At 38.5% G+C, this 23,174-nt stretch overlaps 1 protein-coding gene across 2 annotated transcripts in view; it reads left to right on the top strand.

The window, feature by feature from the left end:
- Positions 1 to 23,174, top strand: part of DNAJC27 (DnaJ heat shock protein family (Hsp40) member C27) — a 90,006-nt gene that overhangs the window by 47,331 nt on the left and 19,501 nt on the right. For both annotated transcript variants that reach the window (XM_023550494.2, XM_003411919.4), the window contains one exon: positions 8,150 to 8,219. In XM_023550494.2, the coding sequence (XP_023406262.1) occupies positions 8,150 to 8,219 (70 nt within the window). The remainder of the gene's footprint in view (positions 1 to 8,149; positions 8,220 to 23,174) is intronic.

The following is a 23,174-nucleotide window of genomic DNA, read 5'->3' as shown; positions in this document are numbered from 1 at the left end:
TCATTTGAACCACAACTGGGAGAAGAAAGAGTTATACTGTTTAGGGTAGTCAAAACAATAGATGTCCGTTCCATCCCCTTCCTGTTTTTAAAACAGTGAAGCTCAAATTTCAGTGTGCTTAAGAATTGGTTTCAGAGTTTATAAAAATGCAGATTCCTAGAGCCCACTCCCCTAATATTCTGATTCACTGGAACTGGGGTGGGACACAGAAATCTGCATTTTTAATAATCCAGTAATTGTGATGCAGTTGGTCTTTAGACCACTACTTAGAAAAACAAATTACCATTTTTCCGAAGTAATTTCCTCTCTCTGGCTTCTAAATTAAGCTGACCTCTTTTGAGTTTCAGTATATATTTGTGTTACTTCCTGACTTTTTAGACTTAAGTTCCATCCCTTCTAAGTTGCTGTCTTTTTAAGGTAAATTTTTCTTGCATAAATTATTATACCAGATCTTCTCCAGGTGCTCTCAAACTGTGTTATTATTTTGTTTTGTTTTACTTTTCTCACTTTCTCTTTGTAAGATATAGCAGTCACAGCTACAGATGCTCTTCCAGATTTTATGCAACTAAATTTGCTATAAGTAGAATGTGGTTTTCTGCTTTATTTCTATTGTCCTTCTTGATGGTACCTATACCCTGTCCTAACTTAGAGTGTTCACACTGAGAGCAAGAAGTTAGGGTAAGGACAGTGTTGGAAATGAAGGAGGGAGGTCAAGAGACATTTCAGAAGGGAAAAAATCCACGGTGCCATGGTCATATTAAATTGAAAGTGTCTGTTTAGGTAACTCTGGGGCCTGGGTTGAGGCTGCAGTCTTCTGGGCAGGGTTTGCATTTGTTCCTGCCAGCATCCCAGGATTTTACTAACCCAGGACTACTTTAAAGAAGTTTCTCAGTTTTTGAGCTTTCCAAACCACTAAGGTAGACTAAATTGCAGCCTCAAATCCATGTTAGAGCACTGTTGTGATTAGGCATTCTCAGAAGAGGACCCAAACCACCTAGAACTGAGGCCAAGAGAGATAAGAGGCCTCCTTAGCAAGTGGGTAGAGTTTTTCCTAGCCCACTCTTTCATTTAGTCTTAAGATATACGCCCTTGAGGATCACAGTGTTAATGCAAGAGTCTTAGTTACAAATTCTCATTTCATATTGGCCCATGGCCTTGTCATTTGAACCCTTTGGGACTGTTAAAACCCCCAATTCTAGTGTCTAGTATTGACAAATGCCCTCAGGGAAGCTCCATTAAAAGTTTCATGCTTATCACACTGATTTTCTGCATCCTCTTTGATTATAGTCCCTAAGGAATTTTCTTACTTTCTTGAAAGATTTGCTTATTTATTTGAAAGAATATTTGTTGCATTTTGTAACGGAGGGCTTTTAAAAAATATCTAGCCTGCTATATTGCCAAAAGCAGAGTTCAACAATAGATCTTGGTAATATATTGGATTTGGAGGATGAGGAACAATCAGAGATGCCAGAAAGATTTTTGATCTTGGGGATTTTAAGAGTGGTGTTGTCACTGGTCAATATACAAAATGAGAAAAGAATAGTTAGAGAAAAAAAAAAATTTAAATGTACCTACACCAAGGAAATAAGGAAAGGAACATAACTTGATGCCATCAACTTGAAAATCTAATGACCAAGGAAAATAAGGCAAAAGATTCTGGAGTAAAGCAGAAAAGCACAGCATCATGCATCTCCTGCCATGCAGCCATACTCTACCTTCCCACCTACATCTCAGAAAGTCATTCAGATATGTTGAAAAACCCCTGAGAAATCTCAATAATAATCTCAAGCCTGGAGGATGCAAACTACATGGGTATCTTTGTCTTTTCCTTCTTCTGTTAGAAGAATAACGGAAATGGCTGCTGGGATAAAATGTATGTAGAGGAAACTCAAGTACAGGGCTGACTCTTACTGATAGAAATAAATGCTTTAGGGGTAAATATTGAATTGAGGAAATTATCTGAAGACCAAGGAAATAGGGTTACACCTTGCTAAGTTAATGGAGGAAACTCTGGTATAGGACATAAAACAAAATATCAGAAGAGACAACCTGAGCCCACATATTCTAAAAAAGGCTGCATACTGTCTCTGCTGAGCTCTCTTTTTATATACATACACACAAACATGTGCACACACTCACATACCCTTTTCCTCCAGTTTTCACTGCTCCAGAAAAGTACATAGAATATTGAATACCCACTACATGAACTGGCTTAAAGAAGATAAACTGGTCTCAGATAACATGAAAAGAGAGTCAAGAATTTACCCACACATTATTAGAGCAAATAGACTATCCTGTAGCAAAAACACGAGAGAGATGAAAAGAAAAAACGTTTCAATAAAGCTAATACAATGCTGTGAAAGAAGAAAAAAAGGAATGTGCTATGCAAGTACCTAACCCGAAAGAAAACCTATCTTGAGGAATAGAAATTCTTCTGAATTGGTTTAAGTTACAAAACAGCTTAAGAACATGAATTCAGTAAAATAAGACCCCAAAAATAAGCTGATGAAACAACAAAATGAAATGAAGAAATTGCAAACCTAAGGAAACAAACAGGCTCAATACACCATCATTACAGGAAAATAAATTCAGAAAACATGAGCAAAGAATCCAGAACACTGAAAGCTGAATTACTATAATGAAGTAAAACTTGAGATAATTTAAATGAATACAGATGAAAAAGTCAGAAATTAAAGCAATTAGAGGGAAACTAATAGAAATGGAAGAGACAAGGGTAGTCTAACATAAGGATAAACAGCATCACTGAAGTAAAGAAGTCAACAAATGTAATGGATGCTTTCAAAGATATGAAACAAGAAAAATTACATTAAACAGAGGGAAGAGCCAAATCTGCATATGGAAAAAGTAAACCATGCCCCAGAAAATTTTGAAACAGAATTCTCAACACACAGTTAATATTCTAGTTAAGCTACTGGGCTTCACGTGTAAAGAAAGGATTTTTCAGTAATCTAAGGAAGGAAAAACTATCGTGGAGCAATAACTGTTAACATTCTAAAGGAAAAGAAATGTGACTCAAAAATATTATATCCAGCTGAGATACCATTCACATATAAAAAAGCTTTTACACACCAAAAAGACAAGAGAAAGGCTTGGACTAAAATATTGATGTGCATTGATTCTGCTCATTTCTGCAATGCAGTTGATGAGAATCTCACTCTTATTTCAGATCCTAGTGAAGAACCAGATGCTATCCAGTAGAAAACCGACATGAGTTTAAAAAGCCTGCTATAAGCCACCATCTAGGAGTCCAACTAAGTCCAGGTTTTTGATCCCCAATGTTTTATCTTCAATCTCTGATCAAAAGGTGGGAGTGACTTAGGAGTTAAAATTGGAGTCATTATTCCCTGCCCTTGAGTGTAAAGGATGTGACCCAGCTGGAACTGCACTCAAAAAGACTCCCAAGGACACATCACTTGGGCCCTGAGATATAAAAACAATACCTGGGACAATCTTGTCTTTTTAATGACCTCTTGCTTTCTTCATGTATGATGTCCTTGATGTCACTCCACAATTTGTGTGGTCTTTGGTCATTAGTGTTCAATGTGTCAAATCTGTTCTTGAGATGGTTTCTAAATTTAGGTGGAATATACCAAACTCAGGTGGGCTATGCTCAAGGTTGTATTTTGGCTCTTGTAGACTTCTTCTAATTTTCTTCAACTTCAACTTGAACTTGCATATGAGCAATTGATGGTCTGTTCCACAGTCGGCCCCTGGCCTTGTTCTGACTGATAATATTGAGCTTTTCCATCGTCTCTGTCCACAGATGTAGTCGATTTGATTCCCATGTATTCCGTCTGGTGAGGGCATGTGTATAGTTGCCGTTTATGTTGTTGAACAAAGGTATTTGCAATGAAGAAGTGGTTGGTTTTGAAAAATTCTGTCACACACTGCAGCATCATTTCTATCACCAAGGCCATATTTTCCAACTACCAATCCTTCTTTGTTTCCAGCTTTCGCATTCCAATCACCAGTAATTATCAACACATCTTGATCACATGTTTGATCAATTTCAGGCTGCAGAAGTTGGTAAAAATCTTCAGTTTCTCCATTTTTACATTAGTGGTTGGTGTGTAAATTTCAATAATAGTAATATTAACTGGTCTTCCCTCTAGGTGTATGGATATTGTCCTATCACTGACAGCATTGTACTTCAGGATAGATCTTGAAATGTTCTTTTTGACTCTTCAATTTGTCATTCCCGGCATAGTAGACCATATGATTGCCTGATCCAGAAGGGCCAATACCAGTCCATTTCAACTCACTGATGCCTAGGATATTGATGTTTATGTCTTCCATTTCATTTTTGATGATTTCCAATTTTCCTAGAGTCATACTTCATACATTCTACATTCCGATTATGAATGGACATTTGCAGACAGATACCTGGCCAACTGACTGGAAGAGATCATATTTGTACCCATTCCAAAGAAAGGAAATCCAACAGAATGTGGAAATTATTGAACAATATCATTAATATCACACACAAGTAAAATTTCGTCAATGATCATTCAAAAGTGGATACGATAGTACATCGACAGGGAACTGCCAGAAATTCAAGTGGATTCGAGAGGACGTGGAACAAGGGATATCACTGCTGATGTCAGATGGATTGTGGCCGGAAGCAGCTAATACCAGAAAGATATTTACCTGGGTTTTTTTTGACTATGCAAAGGCATTCGACTGTGTGGCTCATAACAAATTATGGATAACATTGTGAAGAATGGGAATTCCAGAATACTTAGTTGTGGTCATGAGGAAACAGTACTTAGACCGAGAAAAGACCGAGAGGCAGTTGTTAAAACAGAACAAGCGGATACTGTGTAGTTTAAAGTCAGGAAAGGTGTGCATCAGGGTTGTATCCTTTCATTATACTTATTCAGTGTGTATGCTGAGCAAATAATCCAAGAAGCTCAGCTATATGATGAAGAACAGGGGATCAGGATTGGAGGAAAACTCATTAACAACCTGCGATATGCAGATGACACAACCTTGCTTGCTGAAAGTGACGAGGACTTGAAGCACTTATTGATGAAGATCAATATGGGTTAAACCTCAACACAAAAAAAAAAAAAAATCCTCACAACTGGACCAATAAGCAACCATGATAAACAGAAAAAATCGAGGTTGTCAAGGATTTCATTTTGCTTGGACTCACAATCAACATCCATGGAAGCAGCAGTCAAGAAATCAAACAATGCATTGCACTGGGCATATCTGCCGCAAGAGGTCTCTTTCAAATGTTCAAAAGTAAGGATGTTGCTTCAAGGACTAAGGTATGCCTGACCCAAGCCCTAGTGTTTTCAATCGCCTTATATGCATGTGAAAGTCAAACAATGAATAAGGAAGACAGAAGAAGAATTGACGCCTTTGAATTATGGCATTGGTGAAGAATACTGAATATACCATGAAGAATATTGAATATACCAGGAGAACGAAAAAATCTGTCTTGGAAGAAGTACAACCAGAATGCTCCTTAGAAGCACTTACTTTGGACATGTTATCAGGAGGGACTAGTCCCTGGAGAAAGACATCATGGTTGGAAAAGTAGAGGGTCAGCAAAAAAGAGGAAGACCTTTAACCAGATGGATTGACACAGTGGCTGCCACAGTGGGCCCAAACATAGCAATGACTGTGAGGATGGCACAGTGTTTTGTCTGTTCTATAGGGTTGCTATGAGTCAGAATCAACTCAACAGCACCTAACAACAGCAACAGGATAATCTTGGAAAACTTTCTGTAGGGAAACTTTCACATAAACAAATACTTAGAGCACAAAACCCCACATATTTTCCAGTCTTATCTTTTTCTATAAGCATTTAGTGAATAGTAAGTTTTTTTTTTTTTTTTTTAAGATTTGTTGGACCAGTGAAGACCCTCCTGACTGTCCTTACTGAAACTTGTACCAGTGATTATAAAGACAATTCAGAATGTAGACTCATGGTGATTCAGCAGTGTTTAGCCAATCTGTGAAAAAGTGAAGCATTTAATGTTTTTACCCGTTTGTAATGTCAGTATGTACTGATGATTCTGTAACTTTGCTCAGACCCAGGCAGGCATAGCTCTGGCAGCGTGCTTGTCTGCTTCCCACTTTGGCCTATTCTCTAACATTCCATGGACTTGGGCGTATGTGGCTCTGGCACCATGCTTCTACATTTCCCACTTTTGGCTCTTGAAACATATGCTGAATAAAATCTTTCTTCTTGGCTTTAAAAAAAAAAAAAGCATTTAGGCAGACTTCTGAAACATGAAAGAATTCAAAGGTTCGAACACCCTTCTTGAAAACCTTACTTGACAATTAGATCCAGCCAATTAAGAGATAATATGGTATACTGTTTTTGTTAAATCTAAGACACAGTGAGTTGTCAAATGCACATTATTTTATGTGCCATAAAGAAAGGAAACAAACAAAAATGTTACCATTAAATTCTGACAAGCCATTGATTATACGATGGGGTCCTCATTTTATAGATGTTAAAATGTAAACAACTGTACATTTTGAAATTGATGAAATATGGTAAAGAATTCAAGAATGAAGAAATCATGATAATATGATTAGTGGTTTGTATTGAATTGATTTAACTATACAAAAGGTCGGCAGTTCAGATCCACCAGGCGCTCCTTGGAAACTTTACGGAGCATTTATACTCTGTCCTATAGGGTAGCTATGAGTCGGAATCGACTCGACGGCAGTGGGGTTTATACAGGTCCCATATTTTTACGTAAATAAAGTGCACCTTTCTCATTTGTTTGCCAGCAGCACCCTCCCCCCGCCCCCCGCCTCCACCACTGAGGCGTGTGCTATGCATTTTTTTTTTTTTACAGCAACATGTTAAAAAAAATTGTCATAGTGGCACTTATGAAAATACATTACAGGGGGAAGGGGGAGACCGAGGTTGGTAGAAAAACATAGAAGGCGCACATTATTTGCATAAAAATACAGTAATATAAAACAACTCTAAGAATTATGGTTTCAGAGCTGATAGTAAATGTTATACACTTGGACAAGGGAATAATAATAAACCAACTAGGAGGTAGTACAGGGACAATGAGAACAAACACTGATGTCCCTATATTTCATAGCAGAGAGCCATGTCAATGCTAAAACTGAAACATGTAGCCTAAAAACATAATGACTCCAATCTGTTAATCTATTGTTAATATCTATTCTTAACCTTAGAAGAATCTTTTAGGAAATAGTATTTCTTGTGGTAAGGAAGCATTTGTATTTAAAGTTCAGCCATTCCTTCCAATTCCCTTCAGTGCTGGTTTTTTTTTTTTTTTTTTTTGCTGAAGTCCAGAAAAAGTAAGGTTTATACTTTTTATTTTAAAATAGTATAATCCCATTTTCATTAAAATATTTTTATCAGTCTTTTCTGTGACTAGGAAGAGTCTGCAGCGATGTTCATCTTATATTAATGAAGGTTATTTCTGGGTGATAGGGTTCGAGATAACTTAAACTTTCATCTTTGCCTTTTTCTTTATTGCTTGAATTATTTATAATGTTCATTCATTCACTTTGAATAGCAATTTTTCTTAAAAAAAAGGATTGGAAACAAATATGCTGTGGTGTTAACAGTAATTAATTCTGCTATGGGTGGTTGTCATTTTTCTTTTTCTTTATTTTCAAATTTCTGTGAGGAAATTAACTTTATTGCTTTTGCTCAAATGGAGATCACAAGAAAATTAAGCAGACATCCTTAATAATACACATTTTTGTTATTCTACTGCATGGTATCCAAGCATAACCGATTGTAACTCAAATGTCTTTTACTCAGTGAAATAAAACTTTTTTTTTTTTCTCACCTTGCTCCTACTTGTCCCAGATCGATTTTTCTTAATACCATTTATCATTTAAGGGATGTGGATTGAAGTATTTCGAGGGGAAAGTAAATGAAGGAGCTTACTCCCAGTGGTTTCAGTGTTCTTAAAATAAGGAATCAGGATCACCTGCCAAGCTTCTGACTCTTATTAAGGGTATCTGGAACCAAGAATAGGCACTAAGAAAGAAAGCCTCTTTTAAATTTCACACACATACTGTTTGAAATTCACAGATGACATAAGTGCTATTAATGTGAATGCCGAAACTAAGACCTTCTTTGGGATTGTTTCCATTCGAACATTCATTTCAGGGTTCAAGTCAGAGACAGAGAAGTCAAAGTCAACATCTTTGATATGGCTGGACATCCCTTCTTCTATGAGGTAAGAAAACCTTTTTGGGAAAACCTATATCCAGTTTTGCCAATAGGTTTGGGAAAAGATCCTGAATTAGCTGAAACGATCAATATTCATATCATGTGTAAAACTAGGTAAATTTGGTGGTGTTTGTGGTTTGCCTTGTGAACCTTAACTTAGCGGATACATGTTGGTCTTTTATGATATTCCCTTTAATAGGGCAAGAAATTTTATTGCTAACGTATTGAACCCTTGACATTTTAACTTTCAAAGGACTATTGCTTTTTACTTCATACCTCACCCCAAAATGTGCCAGATAATTATGTTCATACTTGGACTTAAGAGCTTAGTAATATGACTGCTTTCACTAGGGTGATCTTTCCTGTTCACTCCTCAGTTTTGTGAGTTCTCTCCTGAAAAGAAACTAAAGCAACCCCACTTGGTTTTCTTTCACTTGCCTATCAAACCTAAGTAGTCCCAAAATTAATCTCACGGCTATTTTCTTCTATTTTCCCTCCTTAGGAAGGAGACTCTTCACTCTTTCTAATTTGGCCATTTTGCTATTTAACTATGTAACTTGGACTTTGGTAGATGCACTTCTTTTTTTAATGGAGGATCATCTTTAGGGTTCTTTTTCACTTTCCGATTACAAAGGTAATACAAGCTTAGTGAAAACCCAGGATGTATGGAAAAGCAGAGAAAAAAACAAAAATCACCCATCATCTTATAATTTCAGTGTTGGCAACATTTGAGTATATTTCCATTAGTCTTTTCTCCGTGAATGCAGAGTTATTACATAAAACAAGATCATACTGAATATGCAGCTGTGTATTCTGCGTTTTTTAAGTCAGCATATTTTGTGAACTTTATATCATTAAAGTTTTTTTCATAAATATAACTTTTTTATTTTGAGATAATTGTAGATTCACAGGCAGTATTCAGAAATAATAGAGAGATCCCTTGTACCCTTTATTCAGTTTCTGCCAATGGTAGCATCCTAGTGTCACAACCAGGATATTCACATTGATGCAGGCGAGATACAGCATCTATCTAGGACCACAAGGATCATCCCTTATGTTGCACTTTTTTAGCTACACCCACTTCTCTTCCACCTCCACTGTCTCCTTAACCCTTGGCAACCACTAATCTGTCCTTCATTGTAAAATATTGTCATTTCAATGTTATGTAAGCAGAGCCATATAGTATATAACCTTTGAGGACTAGCTTTTTTTCACTCAGCATAATTCTCTGGAGATTCATTCAGCTTGTTGCATGTATCAGTAGTTTTTTCCTTTTTATTTTTGAGTGATATTTTATGACATTGAAGTATCACAGTTTGTTTAACCATTCACCCGTTGAAGAACATCTGGGTTGTTTCCCGTTTTTGGCTATTATGAGTTAGATTTCCTCCTGTGTTTTTTCTAAAATTTTTATAAAATTTTACATTTAGTCCATGATCCATTTTGAGTTAATTTTTGTATAAGGTCTGAAACATAGGTCGAGTTTCATTTTTGCTTATTGTTGTTGTTGTTAGGTGCTGTCGAGTCAGTTCCAACTCATAGCTACCCTACATACAACAGAATGAAACACTGCCCAGTCCTGTGCCATCTGCACAATCGCTGTTATGCTTGAGCCCGTTGTTGCAGCCACTGTGTCAGTCCATCTTGTTGAGGGTCTTCCCCTTTTTCACTGACCCTCCACTTGACCAAGCATGATGTCCTTCTCCAGGGACTGATCCCTCCTGATAACATACTCAAGGTGTGTGAGAGGTAGTCTCACCATCCTTGCTTCTAAGGAGCATTCTGGTTGCATTTCTTCCATGACAGATTTGTTCATTCTTTTGGCAGTCCATGGTATATTCAGCATTCTTTGCCAACACCACAATTCAAAGGTATAAATTCTTCTTTGGTCTTCCTTATTCATGCATGTGAGGAATTGAAAACACCATGGCTTGGGTCAGGTGCACCTTAGTCTTTAAGGTGACATCTTTGCTTTTCAACACTTTTGCAGCAGATTTGCCCAACACAGTGCATCTTTTGATTTCTTGACGGCTGCTTCCATGAGTGTTGTTTGTGGATCCAAGTAAAATGAAATCCTTGACAACCTCGATCTTTTCTTTGTTTATCATGATGTTGCTTATTTGTCTAGTTGTGAGGATTTTTGTTTTATTTTTTTTTTTTATGTTGAGGTGTAATCCATACTGAAGGCTGTGGTCTTTGATCTTTATCAGTAAGTGCTTCAAGTCCTCTTCACTTTCGGAAACCAAGGTGGTGTCATCTTCATGATGCAGGTTGTTAATGAGTCTTTCCCCAATCTTGATGCCCCATTCTTCTTCATGGTGTCCAGCTTCTTAGATTATTTGCTCAGCATAAAGACTGAATGAGTATGGTGGAAGGATACAACCCTAACACACACCTTTCCTAACTTTAAACCACGCAGTATCCCCGTGTTCTTTTTGAACAACTGCCTCTACATCTGCGTACAGATTCCTCATAAGCATAATTAAGTGTTCTGAAATTCCCATTCTTTGCAATGTTATCCATAATTCGTTATGATCCACACAGTCCAATGCCTTTGGATAGTCAATAAAACACAGGTAAATATCTTTCTGGTATCCTCTGCTTTCAGACAGAATCCATCTGACATCAGCAATGATATCCCTTGTTTCATGTCCTCTTCTAAATCCAGCTTGAATTTCTGGTAGTTCCCTGGTGATATACTGCAAGATTTTACTTGTGTGTGATAGTAATGGTATTGTTCAATAATTTCGGCATTCAACTGGATCAGTTGCCTTTCTTGGGAATAGGCATAAATATGGAACTCTTCCACTTGGTTGGCCAGGTAGCTGTCTTCCAAGTTTCTTGGCATGGACAAGTGAGCACTTCCAGCGCTGCATCCATTTGCTGAAACATCTCAATTGATATTCCGTCATTTCCTGGAGCCTTGTGTTTCGTCAATGCCTTCATTTTAGCTTCAACCTCTTCCTTCAGTACCACTGGTTCCTGATCACATGCTACCTCCTGAAATAGTTTAACATTGACCAATTTATTTTTGGTATAGTGATCTGTGTATTCCTTCCATCTCCTTTTAATGCTTCCTGCGTCATTTAATAGTTTCCCCGTAGAATCCTTCATTATTGCAATTCAAGGCTTGAATTTTTACTTCTGTTCTTTCAACTTGAGAAATGCCAAGCATGTTCTTCCCTTTTGGCTTTGTGTCTCCAGGTCTTGGAACATGTCATTATAATACTTCACTTTGTCTTCTTGAGCTGTCCTCTGAAATCTTCTGTTTAGCTCTGACTTCATTTCTTCCTTTTGCTTTAGCTACTCAATGTTCAAGAGCCAGTTTGAGAGTATCTTCTGACATCCATTTTGGTCATTTCTTTCTTTCCCTTTTTTTTAATGACCTCTTACTTTCTTCATGTATGATGTTCTTGATGTCATTCCACAACTCATCTGGTCTTCAGTCAGTGCACACAGTATGTCAAATCTATTCTTGTGAGGTGATCTCTAAATTCCAGTGGGATATACTCAAGGTTGTACTTTGGCTCTCGTGGACTCGTTCTAATTTTCTTCAGTTTCAACTTGAACTTGCATATGAGCAATTGATGGTCTTTTCTGCAATCAGCCCCTGGCCTTGTTCTGACTGATGATATTGAGCTTTTCCATTGTCTCTTCCCACAGATGTAGTTGATTTGATTCCTCGGTATTCTATCTGGTGAAGTCCACATGTATAGTCACTGTTTATGTTGGTGAACAAAGGTATTTGCAATGAAGAAGTGGTTGGTCTTGCAAAATTCTATCTTGGGGTCTCCAGCATCATTTCTTTCACCAAGGCCATATTTTCCAACTACCCATCCTTCTTCTCTGTTTCCAACTTTCAAATTCCAATCACCAGTAATTATCAATGCATCCCTATTACATGTTCAGTCACTTTCAGACTGCAGAGGTTCATAAAAATCTTCAATTTCTTTAACTTTGGCCTTAGGGGTTAGTGTGTAAGTTTGAATAATAGTCATATTAACTGGTCTTCCTTGTAGGCCTATGGATATTGTCCTATCACTGACAGTGTTCTGCGTCAGGATAGATCTTGAAATGTTCTTTTTGGCGATGAATGCAACACCATTCCTTTTTAAGTTGTCATTCCTGGTGTAGTAGACTGTATGATTGTCTGATTCAAAATGGCCAATACCAGTCCATTTTAGCTCACTAATGCCTGGGATATTAATGTTTATGCTTTCCATTTCATTTTTTTGACTTCCAGTTTTCCTAGATTCATTCTTCGTACATTCCAGGTTTTGATTATTAATGGATGTTTGCAGCTGTTTCTTCTCATTTTGAGTCATGCCACATCAACAAATGAAAATCCTGAAAGCTTGACTCCATCCACGTCATTAAGGTGGACTCTACTTTGAGGAGGCAGCTCTTCCCCGGTTGTCTTTTGAGTGCCTTCCAACCTGGGGGGCTCATCTTCCAGCACTATATCAATGTTCTGCTGCTATTCATAAGATTTTTCACTGGCTAATGCTTTTCAGAAGTAGACTGCCAGATCCTTCTTCCTAGTCTGTGTTAGTCTGGAAGCTCAGCTGAAAGCTGTCTGCTATGGGTGACCCTGCTGGTATTTGAATACCAGTGGCATAGCTTTCAGCATCACAGCAGCTTGCAGGCCCCCACAGTACAACACACTGACAGATGCATCGGGGCATTTTGTTTATGGATGTTTAATTGTTCCAGCAACATGTGTTGAAAGGCAGTCTTTCCTCCATCAAATTGCTTTTGAACATTTGTCAAAAATTGGTTGGGCATATTGTGTGGGTCTGTTTCTGGCTTTCTGTTCTGTTCCATTTATCTGTGTGTCTGCCTCTCCACCAATATCACAGTTTTCGTTACAGAAGTCCTCAAATCAGGCCAACTGATTCCTCCCACTTTACTCTTCCTTTTCAAAATTGTTTTAGCTATTTTAGTTCCTTTGCCTTTCCATACCAATTTTAGGATAATCTTGTCTATATCTACAAAGGATCTTGCTGGGATTTTGATAGGAATTGTGCTAAACCTGTATGTCAATTTTAAGAGGACCAAACATCTTCACTATGTTGAGTCTTAAGTTCAGTAACGTGGTGTGCCTCTCCATTTATTTAGTTCTTTGGTTTCGTTCATCTGTGTTGTATAGTTTTCAGCATACAAGCCCTGTGCATATTTTGATAGATTTGCACCTAAGAATTTCACTTTTTTTTTTTTTGAGCAATTGTGAATCTATTGTAATTTTTAATTCTGGTGTCCCAGTGTTAATTGTTAATATACAGAAATCCAGTTGGTTTTTGTAAGTTCATATTATTTCCTATGGCCCTCTGAACTCATGTATTAGTTGTATGAATTTTTTTTTGAAGATTCCTTGCGATTTTCTATGTAGCTAATTATGTCATCAGGAGTTCCTGGGTGGTGTAAATGGTTAAGCACTCAGCTACTAATCAAAAGGTTAGTAGGCACCTCAGAAGATAGGCTAGGCAGTCTACTTCTAAAAGTTCACAGCCATTGAAAATCCTATGGAGTGCAGTTCTAGAAATACATGAGGTTGCCTTGAGTCACAATCAACTTGACAGCAACTGGTTTAGTTTTGGTTAATTATGTCATCAGCAAATTGAGACAGTTTTATTTCTTCCTTTCTGATCTATATGCCTTTTAATACCTTTTTTTATTATACTGGTTGGAATGTCTAGTACTATATCGAATAAGAGTGGTGAGAGTGTGCATCCTTGTCTTATTCCTGATTTTAGGGGAAAGCGTTCAGTCTTTCACCATTATGTATAATGTTAGCTCTAGGTTTTTTTGTAGATGCTCCTTATAAAGTTGAGGAAGTTCCCCTCTATTCCTGTTTCTGAGAGTCTTTACCATGAATGGGTGTTGAATTTTGTCAGATACCTTTTCTGTATCATTTGATATGGTTGTATGATTTTTTTTTTTTTAGCCTGTTTTAATATGGTGGATTACATTGATCAATTTTCAAATATTGATCCAACCTTGCATCCCTGGAATAAATTCCACTTGGTCATTATCTTAGTTATCTGGTACTGCTATAACAGAAATACCACAAGTAGACGGCTTTAACAAACATAAATCTATTCTCTTAATGTCTAGGTGGCTAGAAGTCTGAATTCAGGGCACCAGCTCCTGGGGAACAGGCTTTCTCTCTGTTAGTTCCGGTGGAAGGTCCTTGTCATTAACCTTCTCCTGGTCTAGGAACTTCTAAGCACAGGAACCCTAGGTCCAAAGGACATGCTCCACTCCTGGCGAGTCTCCTGATGGCATGAGGTCCCTCTCCTCTGTTCAGTTCTTTCTTTTATATCTTAAAAGAGATTGGCTCAAGATAATACTTAATCCTGTAGATTGAGTCCTGCCTCATTAACATAACTGCCTCTGATCTTGCCTCATTAACGTAAAAACCAAACCAAGTCTGTTGCTGTTGAGTCGATTCTGGCTCATAGCAACCCTATAGGACAGAGTAGAACTGCCCTATAGCATTTCCATGGAGCAGCTGGTGGATTCGAACAGCTGACCTTTTGGTTAGCAGCCAAGCTGTTAACCACTGCTCTACCAGGGCTTTATTTAACATCTTGTTATTATTGTTAGGTGCCATCAAGTTAGTTCTGACTCATAGCACCCCTATCTACAACAGAACAAAACACTGCCTGGTCCTGCACTATCCTCAAAATTGTTGTTATGCTTGAGCCCATTGTTGCAGCCACTGTGTCAGTCCATCTCGTTGAGGGTCTTCCTCTTTTTCCCTAACTCTCTACTCTACAAAGCGTGATGTCCTACTCCAGGGACTCATCCCTGCTGATAACATGTCCAAAGTACCTGAGGCAGTCTCACCATCCTTGCTCCTGGCTGCACTTCTTCCAAGACAGATTTGTTTGTTCTTCGGGCAGTCCGTGGTATATTCAGTATTCTTTGCCAACACCGTAATTTTTTTCGGTGTTTTCTATTCATTGTGTAGCTTTTGCACACATACGAGGCGATTGAAAACACCGTGGCTTAGGTCAGGCACACCTTAGTCCTTAAAGTGACGTCTTTTTAACACTTTAAAGAGGTCTTTTGCAGTTAGGATTTACAACATATAGGATAATCACATCAGATCACAAAATGATGGACAAACCACACAGTACTGGAAATCATGACCTAGCCAAATTGACACACATTTTGGGGGAACACAATTCAATCCGTAACAGCCATGGTGTATAATTTTTGTTTTATATATTCTTGAATTCTGTTTGCAGATATTTTGTTAAGAATTTTTTCTGTATTCATGAAGGCTACTGATCTGTATTTTTTTGTCGGGGGGGTGGTAATTTTTTTCTGGTTTTGGTATCAGGGTAATACTAGTGATATAATAAGCCAAACCCATTGCCATGAAGTTGATTCCAACTCTTAGCAACCCTATATGACAGAGTAGAACTGCCTCATAACAGTTTTCAAGGCTGTAAATCTTTATGAGAGAAGACTGCCACATCTTTCTCCCACAGAGTGACTGGTGGGTTCAAAACTGCCGATCTTTTGGTTAGAGCCAAGTGCTTAACCACTGTGCCACCAGAAATCCTTGTTGTTGTTAGGTGCCATCGAGTCAGTTCCAACTCAGAGCAACCCCGTGTACCACAGAACAAAACACTGCCCAGTGCTGCGCCATCCTTACAATCTGATACTAATACTAGTGTTGAAATTTCCAGCTGTAATTGTGGATTTGTCTGTTTCTCCTTTAAATTTTATCAGTGATTGCTTTACATACTTTGCAACCTGTTGTTTAGGCATGCATATTTAGGATTGCTTTGTCTTCAGCCTTGAAAATCACTGGAGCAGCTCTGCTGTGCACACATGGAGTCTCCATGAATCGGAATCTACTTAATGGCAATTAACAAAAAAAGAGGTCTTCATTATATAATTTTATCCTTATATAATGTTGCTCACTGTCTTTGGTACTTTTTCCTCTGATGTCTACTTTATCTGGTATTAATATTCTGCTTTCCTTTGATTAATGTTTGTATGATATATCTTTTTCCATCCTTTTACCACAACCTGCCATATCTTTATATTTGATGTAAGTTTCTTGTAGACAGCAGACATTTGAGTCATTTTTTAATCTGCCCTGTCAATTTCTTTCTTTTAGTTAGTATGTTTAGACCACTTCCATTTAATGTCATTATTGATATGTTAGGACTTAAGTCTGACATTTTATTTTCCATTTGTTCTGTTTTTTGCTTCTCTGTGTTTTTTTTTTTCTTGCGTTCCTGACTTAAACATTGTTTAATTTTTGTTTTGATTTATCCATAGTGTTTTTAGAGTATGTCTTTGTGTAGCATTTTTAATGGTTGCTCTACTCTGTCCTGTAGGATCGCTATGAGTCAGAATCGACTCAACGGCAACAGGTTTGGTTTGGTTTTCTAGGAATTACATTATGTATACAATAACTTATCACAGCCTTTTGGTGTCATCATTTTACGAGTTTGAGTGAAGTATAGAAACCTTACCTCCTTTTATATCACTTTACCCTCCCATATTTATAATTGTCTTCAATATTTTGTCTACATTTATTTAGAACCATATCAGACAGTATTATAATTTTTTGTTTCAACTGTCAAACATTATTTAGAAAACTCAGGAGGAGAATGAAAGCCTATTTTCTTTACCCATGTTTTTGCTTACTGTGTTCTTCCTTCCTAAGGTTCCCAGGTTACTTCTTTTATAATTGCCTTTCTGTTTAGAGAACTTCCTTATCTGTTCTTCCCATTCTTTTGAAGCAGGTCTGCTGGCAGATAATTCTTTTCGTTTTCCTTCAGCTGAGACTGTCTTGCTTTCCCTTTTCTTCCTGAAGAATATTTTTGCTGGGTATATGATTCTGGGTTGATAATTCTTTTTCTTTAGCACTCGAAAAATATTGTGCCACTTCCTTCTGACCTCCATGGTTTCTGATGATAAATCCACCGTCATTTAAAAAATTTTTTTTTCTCTTATAGGTAAGTGTCATGGATTGAACTGTGTACCCCCGAAATACCGGTCAACTTGGTTAAGCCATAATTCCCAGTATTGTGTGATTGTCTACCATTTTGTCAGCTGATGTGATTTTACTATGTGTCGTAAATCTTATCTCTATGATATTAATGGAATGAGATTAGCAGCAGTTATGTTGATGAGGCAGCACTCAATCTACAAGATTAGATTTTGTCTTAAGCCAATCTCTTTTGAAATATAAAAAAGAGAATCAGGCAGAGAGGAGAGGGGCCTTATACCACCAAGAAAGAAGTGCCGGGAGCAGAGTGCGTCCTTCGGACCTGAATTCCCTGTGCTAGAAGATCCTAGACCAGGGGAAGACTGATGACAAGGACCCACCCCCGGAACTGACAGAGAGAGAAAGCCTTCCCCTAGAGGTGGAACCCTGACTTTGGACTTCTAGCCTCCTAGACTGTGAAAGAATAAACTTCTATTTGTTAAAGCCATTCACTTGTGGTATTTCTGTTATTACAGCACTAGATAACTAAGATAAACTCCAATGATACGAATGTTAAACCTTTTGTTGTAGACCCAGAGATCCCTGAGGCGCTAGTCTTTATTTTTTTATTTTTTGGTCTGTTTTTTCTCTGTTCAGATCAGATAACTTTTATTCTTCTGTCTTCTAGTTTGCTGATTCTTTCTTCTATCTCCTCATTCTGCTGTTGAGCTCAACCACTTTTTATTGTTTTTTGTATTTATTTTGCTTATTATATTTTTCTGTTTTAAAATTTCCAGTCAATCAGCTTTTGTCAAAGTGGGTGTGGTGGGGAGACAGTTTTTTTCAGTGGTATTTGGCTGGCATAGAACAGTTAATATCTAAAATTTTCTGTCTTGCTAGTTTCTGCCTTTCCTGGTCCTTTGACTAAAGAGAGTAGTCTTTTGTTGAAGCTTTCTTTTTCTTTTTTTTTTGGTCTACATCCCTTGGCATTTCTAAGTTGCTGACTTCTTCAGTTCCAAGTCTAGGCTATATGAGACAAGAACAAAACCCAGGAAACTGACTACTTTGTCATTCCTCAGGTCCTGAGGTCCCTAGTCCATCTTCCTTCTTTCCGCTTTTCAGAGTCATCTTATGTATGTTTTATATATAATGTCCGTGATTTTTAGTTAACTTAACAGGAGGAATAGAGAAAAGCACATGTATGCCATCTTCCCAGAGGAAACATACCTTTTAATGGCTACATAATCTTCTGTTTTATGAAAATACCCAAATATTATAGATAAAAGGAATTCCTTTTAAATATGAAGCCTTATAGTGTGTTAAATGAATTTCACAAATATATTGCCAGAGAAAACAGCGTGAAGGGTCTAGTTGACCACATGTTTGACATAGATGCTAAGTGCTAGTGTAAACCTTAGATTACGCCAAAGTCATGTAAACGAAAAGTTAGAAAATGCCTGAGAATTAATATGGTCCAGACCTCTGCCTATTGTAAGAATTCTTTCTGCAGCATTCCTGATGGATGTTCATCATTCATTCACCGGATAGGTATATGCCAGGTTCTATGCTAGACACTGGAAATACACAGTTCTTTGTCCTCATGTAACTTATATATATATCAGAGAAGACACACATTAAACACATGACAAAATACTTGAGAGTACTTAATACCCAAACCTAGCTTATCTGGGAGAGAAGTTCTGTTGGAGGAAGCAATGTTTAAACTGAGATAGATAAGTAAGAGTTATATAGGTTGGTGGGAGTCCAAGAAAATTAAATACACAGGACTGTTTTAAGTGGTGAAGACTGTAAGAGTTTGGTGAATGAATATCTCTGATTGAGATATTCACTACTTCATGAGATAATCCTTTATAGAGTTAAAACCTCTAGCAGCTTCTCCCTTACGAAGTTTGCCTTCCTTTGACCTTCTCCGCTGATTCTAACCTTGTTTTTAAGCAACATAAATTGATTCTGTGCTTCTATAAGAGAGCCTTTCTAGTATTTTTTAGTCTACTCTTCTCCAGGTGAAACATTTTTTATTCCTGCCACAGCTAGGGCTATCTGCTTTCCTAGTCAGCATCCTTTGTGGATAATCAATAGGTAGCTGATACGGAGCTGAGAACTGAATACAGCATCCCATATACAGTCTAACTAGTGAAAAACACTGAATGTTTCTGTTACTTTCTGTCATTAGGCACTAGAATCTTATTAATCTTATTAATGCAACCTGAGATTACAATTGCCTTTTTTTTTTTAGCAGCTCATAAAAATACAAGTATCAAAGAGAAACGAGGGGGCCTGTATCTTACCACCAGTCTTGCTTCCATTGATGTGTATGCCTGAATTCTGAAGTTTATTGGTATCAGTTAGAAGGTCTCGTAGAAGCTTGATTTTAGAAATCTTCTGAGGCCTGAGTAATATTTAACCAACAACTTGCTCTAACCACAAATTAGATGGATTCTGTCTTAGTTATCTAGTGTTGCTATAAGAGAAATACTGTCAGTAGATGGCTTTAACAAACAGACGTTTGTTCTCTCACTGTCGAGGAGGCTAGAAGTCTAAATTCAGGATGCCAGCTCCAGGGGAAGGCTTTCTCTCTCTGTCAGTTCTGGCATAGGTCCTTGTCATCAATCTTCCCTTGGTCTAGGAACTTTTCAGTGCAGGGACCTGGGGTCCACAGACACACTTCATTCCTGGTGCTTTTTTCTCAGTGGTATGAAGTCCCACCCCTCTCTGCTTGATTCTCTCTTTTATATCTCAAAAAGAGATTGACTCAAAATGCAACCTAATCCCGTAGATAGAGTCCTGACTCATTAACATAACTACCTCTAATTCTGCCTCATTAACATCATTAAAAAAGAACCCATTGCCGTAGAGTTGACTCCAACTCGTAGCAACCCTATAGGACAGAGTAGAACTGCCCCATAGAGTTTCCAAGGAGCGCCTGGTGGATTCAAACTGCAGACCTTTTGGTTAGCAGCTGTAGCTCTTAACCACTATGCCACCAGGGTTTCCGATAGGATTTACAATACATAGAATAAATACATCAGATTGCAAAAGGGAGAACAACCACATAATACTGGGAATCATGGTCTATCCAAGTTAACACATTTTTGGAGGGCATAATTCAATCCATAACATTCCACTCTTTGGCCTCTAAAAATTCATGTCCTTGCCACATGTAAAACACATTCACCCCATCATGTCATCACAAAAGTATTAACTCCAAGTGCAAATTCTGTCCTGGGACAACATTCCTCTTCATCTGTGAAATCTAGAATACAAGTTATCTGCTTCCAAAGTACAATGGTGGAACAAACCCAAGGTAGATATTAGAAATGGGAGAAACTGAACAGAAAGAATGTTTAACAGGCACGAAGCAAGTCAGCAGAACACATTACGTTAGCTCTCAAAGCTTGAAAATAATCCTCTGTTCTCTGAGACCATTTAGGCAGTGGCCCTGCCCTCCACACTGGGTGTTAGCCATACTCTCCTGATTCTGGGTGGAGGCTGGTTGGCCCTCAGCTTCAGCTGTGCTTTTCAGGCCCACTGGAATGACAGCTCTGCCCTCTTGCGTTTGGGTGGTTCCATTCTCCTTCCATCTGAATGGTGACTCTTCTCACTCTGCCCTGGCAGGCCCCGTCCTGCCCCTTGGGCATGGCAGCCCTGTCCCTCAGCTTTGGGCAGCAGATCCAGCCCCATCTCATTGGCATTCGTAAGAGGCAGCCCCACACTCCAGAACTGAGTTGATGAAGATCTTACTCTTTGAAGCCTAGGAGACCATGGCCCCACCCTTTGAGACCCAACAGGCAATAGTTTCACCCTTTGAGACCCCACAGGTCTTGGCCCTACCCTTTGAGACTAAGACAGCTCTGCTTCTTGTGCTCCTTGTCTCTTCCGCTTCTGCTTTGTTGTTGCTTGGCCTCTCGGCCCTCCTGACCTCTTGGGCTGGCCCAGCCTCTGCCCTGCTCAGGCAAGTGTTTCAAAGATCTTTAGCTCCATCAATAAGTACCTTGAGACACCCTACTCTACCAGTAAACCTCGGCTGGAAGACACTCAACTCTCTGGCCTCATGGGTTGGCAAGCCTAGCCCCACCAGTAAGTGCCCAGAGGCACAGTACTATACCAGCAAGCCTCCTACCTGAAGGCAGTCAGCTCTCTTGCTGCATGGGTCAGCTCCCATGGTGTTCTGTACTGGTCTCCTGGTTCTGCTGCTGCCATTTCTCTGCTGCTGCTTCTCACTGTCTGCACCATCTCAGGTTTTACAACTCTCCTCACTTCCTTCTGAGCCCGTAGCAGAACTGTCTTTGGTGTCCATGATTCCACCAACAGTCTCTTCAAGCCAATCTAAGCTTTTACTATTAGGCACTTTAAAACGTTTCCAGCCTCTATCCATTCATAGTTTCAAAACCGCTTCTACATTGTAGGTATCTGTTAGAGCAGCACTCCACTATTCCTGGTACCAAATTCCATCTTAGTTATCTAGTGCTACTATAACAGAGATACCACAAGTGGATGGCTTTAACAGAGACAAATTTATTCTCTCACAGTCAAGGAGGCTAGAAGTCCAAATTCAGGGTGCCAGCTCCAGGGGAAGCCTTTCTTTCTCTGTTGGCTCTTGGGAAAGGTTTTTATCATCAGTCTTCCCCTGGTCTAGGAGCTTCTCAGCATAGGAATCCTGAATCCAAAGGATGCGCCACACTCCTGGTACTTCTTTCTTGGTGGTATGAGGTCCCACCCCTCTCTACTCGCTTCTGTCTTTTATATCTCAAAAGAGATTAACTCAAAATACAACCTAATCCTGTCTAGAGTCCTGCCTTATTAACATAACTGCCCCTAATTCTGCCTCATTAACATCATAGAGGTTACAACACATAGGATAATTACAACATAGGATTTACAACACATAGGATAATTACAACAGATCACAAAATGGAGGATAATTACATCAGCTCACAAAATGGAGGACACCCACACAATACTGGGAATCATGACCTAGCCAAGTTGACACACATCTTTGGGGGACTCAATTCAATCCATAACAGTTTCCCATCTCTGCTTCTTGAAGAATTAAAGAATTCCAATTCCCTTAACATTCTATTTCATTAAACTTTGGATGCAACAAGCCTGCCAGAACTATCATTGGAAAGCTTTTTCGGGGAGACTAGAATAATAGAACTATAGCAGACCACTGAAACATCTACTTTGACCTTTTCATTTTGCAGATGAGAAGATTAACACTTGGTGTGATAAAATAACTTAGTTGAGATTATATGGGTAGCTAGTTGCTGAGCCCAAACTTGAACATAAATCCCTTGAAAGAGAAGTCCACTGAATTTGGTTAAGTCTACTTTTACATGCAAATCTCCCACTGGTCAGTATGACTTGCATTTTGAAATTCTTTCCTGTCCTCTTTGTCCAGTCCCTCACAACCGTTTGTTCACTACTGTAGCACATTCAGCCATTCAGTTAAATAAATATGTCTCAGATTCTTACATCTCCTTGGCCCTGTGAATGACACAAAGATAGAAGGGCCATGCCTTCACGTTGCTTATAGTCTAGGTGGAAGACAACTGAATATACTGCTAACTATAAAACTAGGCAGGAAATGATATGAGCACCATTAGAAGTATGAAATGCTGTGGTATTGTAGGAGAGAGAGATTGTGTTTGACAGAGGGCAGGGGGTTAGATGGGGTAGAGAAAACTTGCTGAAAGATACAGCAGTGAAGATAAAATGGTGTCCATTTCTAGGTGGAGTTAGGAACCCACAAGGTAGGTTTGGGGAATGAGAGGTTATCCGGTTTAAAGAACAGGATGAGTGGGAGGGTAAGACTGGGGAGGTTTGTGGAGGACAGATCAGAAACTTTTAATGTCATTAAAAGGCAGTTTTAAAGGCAGCGGAGAAACACAAGAATTTTTTTGTACTTTAAGTGAAAGTTTACAAATCAAGTCAGGCTATCGTACAAAACCTTGTATATACCTTGCTATATACTCTCAGTTGCTC

This window comes from Loxodonta africana, chromosome 12, assembly GCF_030014295.1.
Source record: "Loxodonta africana isolate mLoxAfr1 chromosome 12, mLoxAfr1.hap2, whole genome shotgun sequence".
Lineage (NCBI taxonomy): Eukaryota > Metazoa > Chordata > Mammalia > Proboscidea > Elephantidae > Loxodonta > Loxodonta africana.
This window is presented reverse-complemented; position numbering and strand designations above follow the sequence as displayed.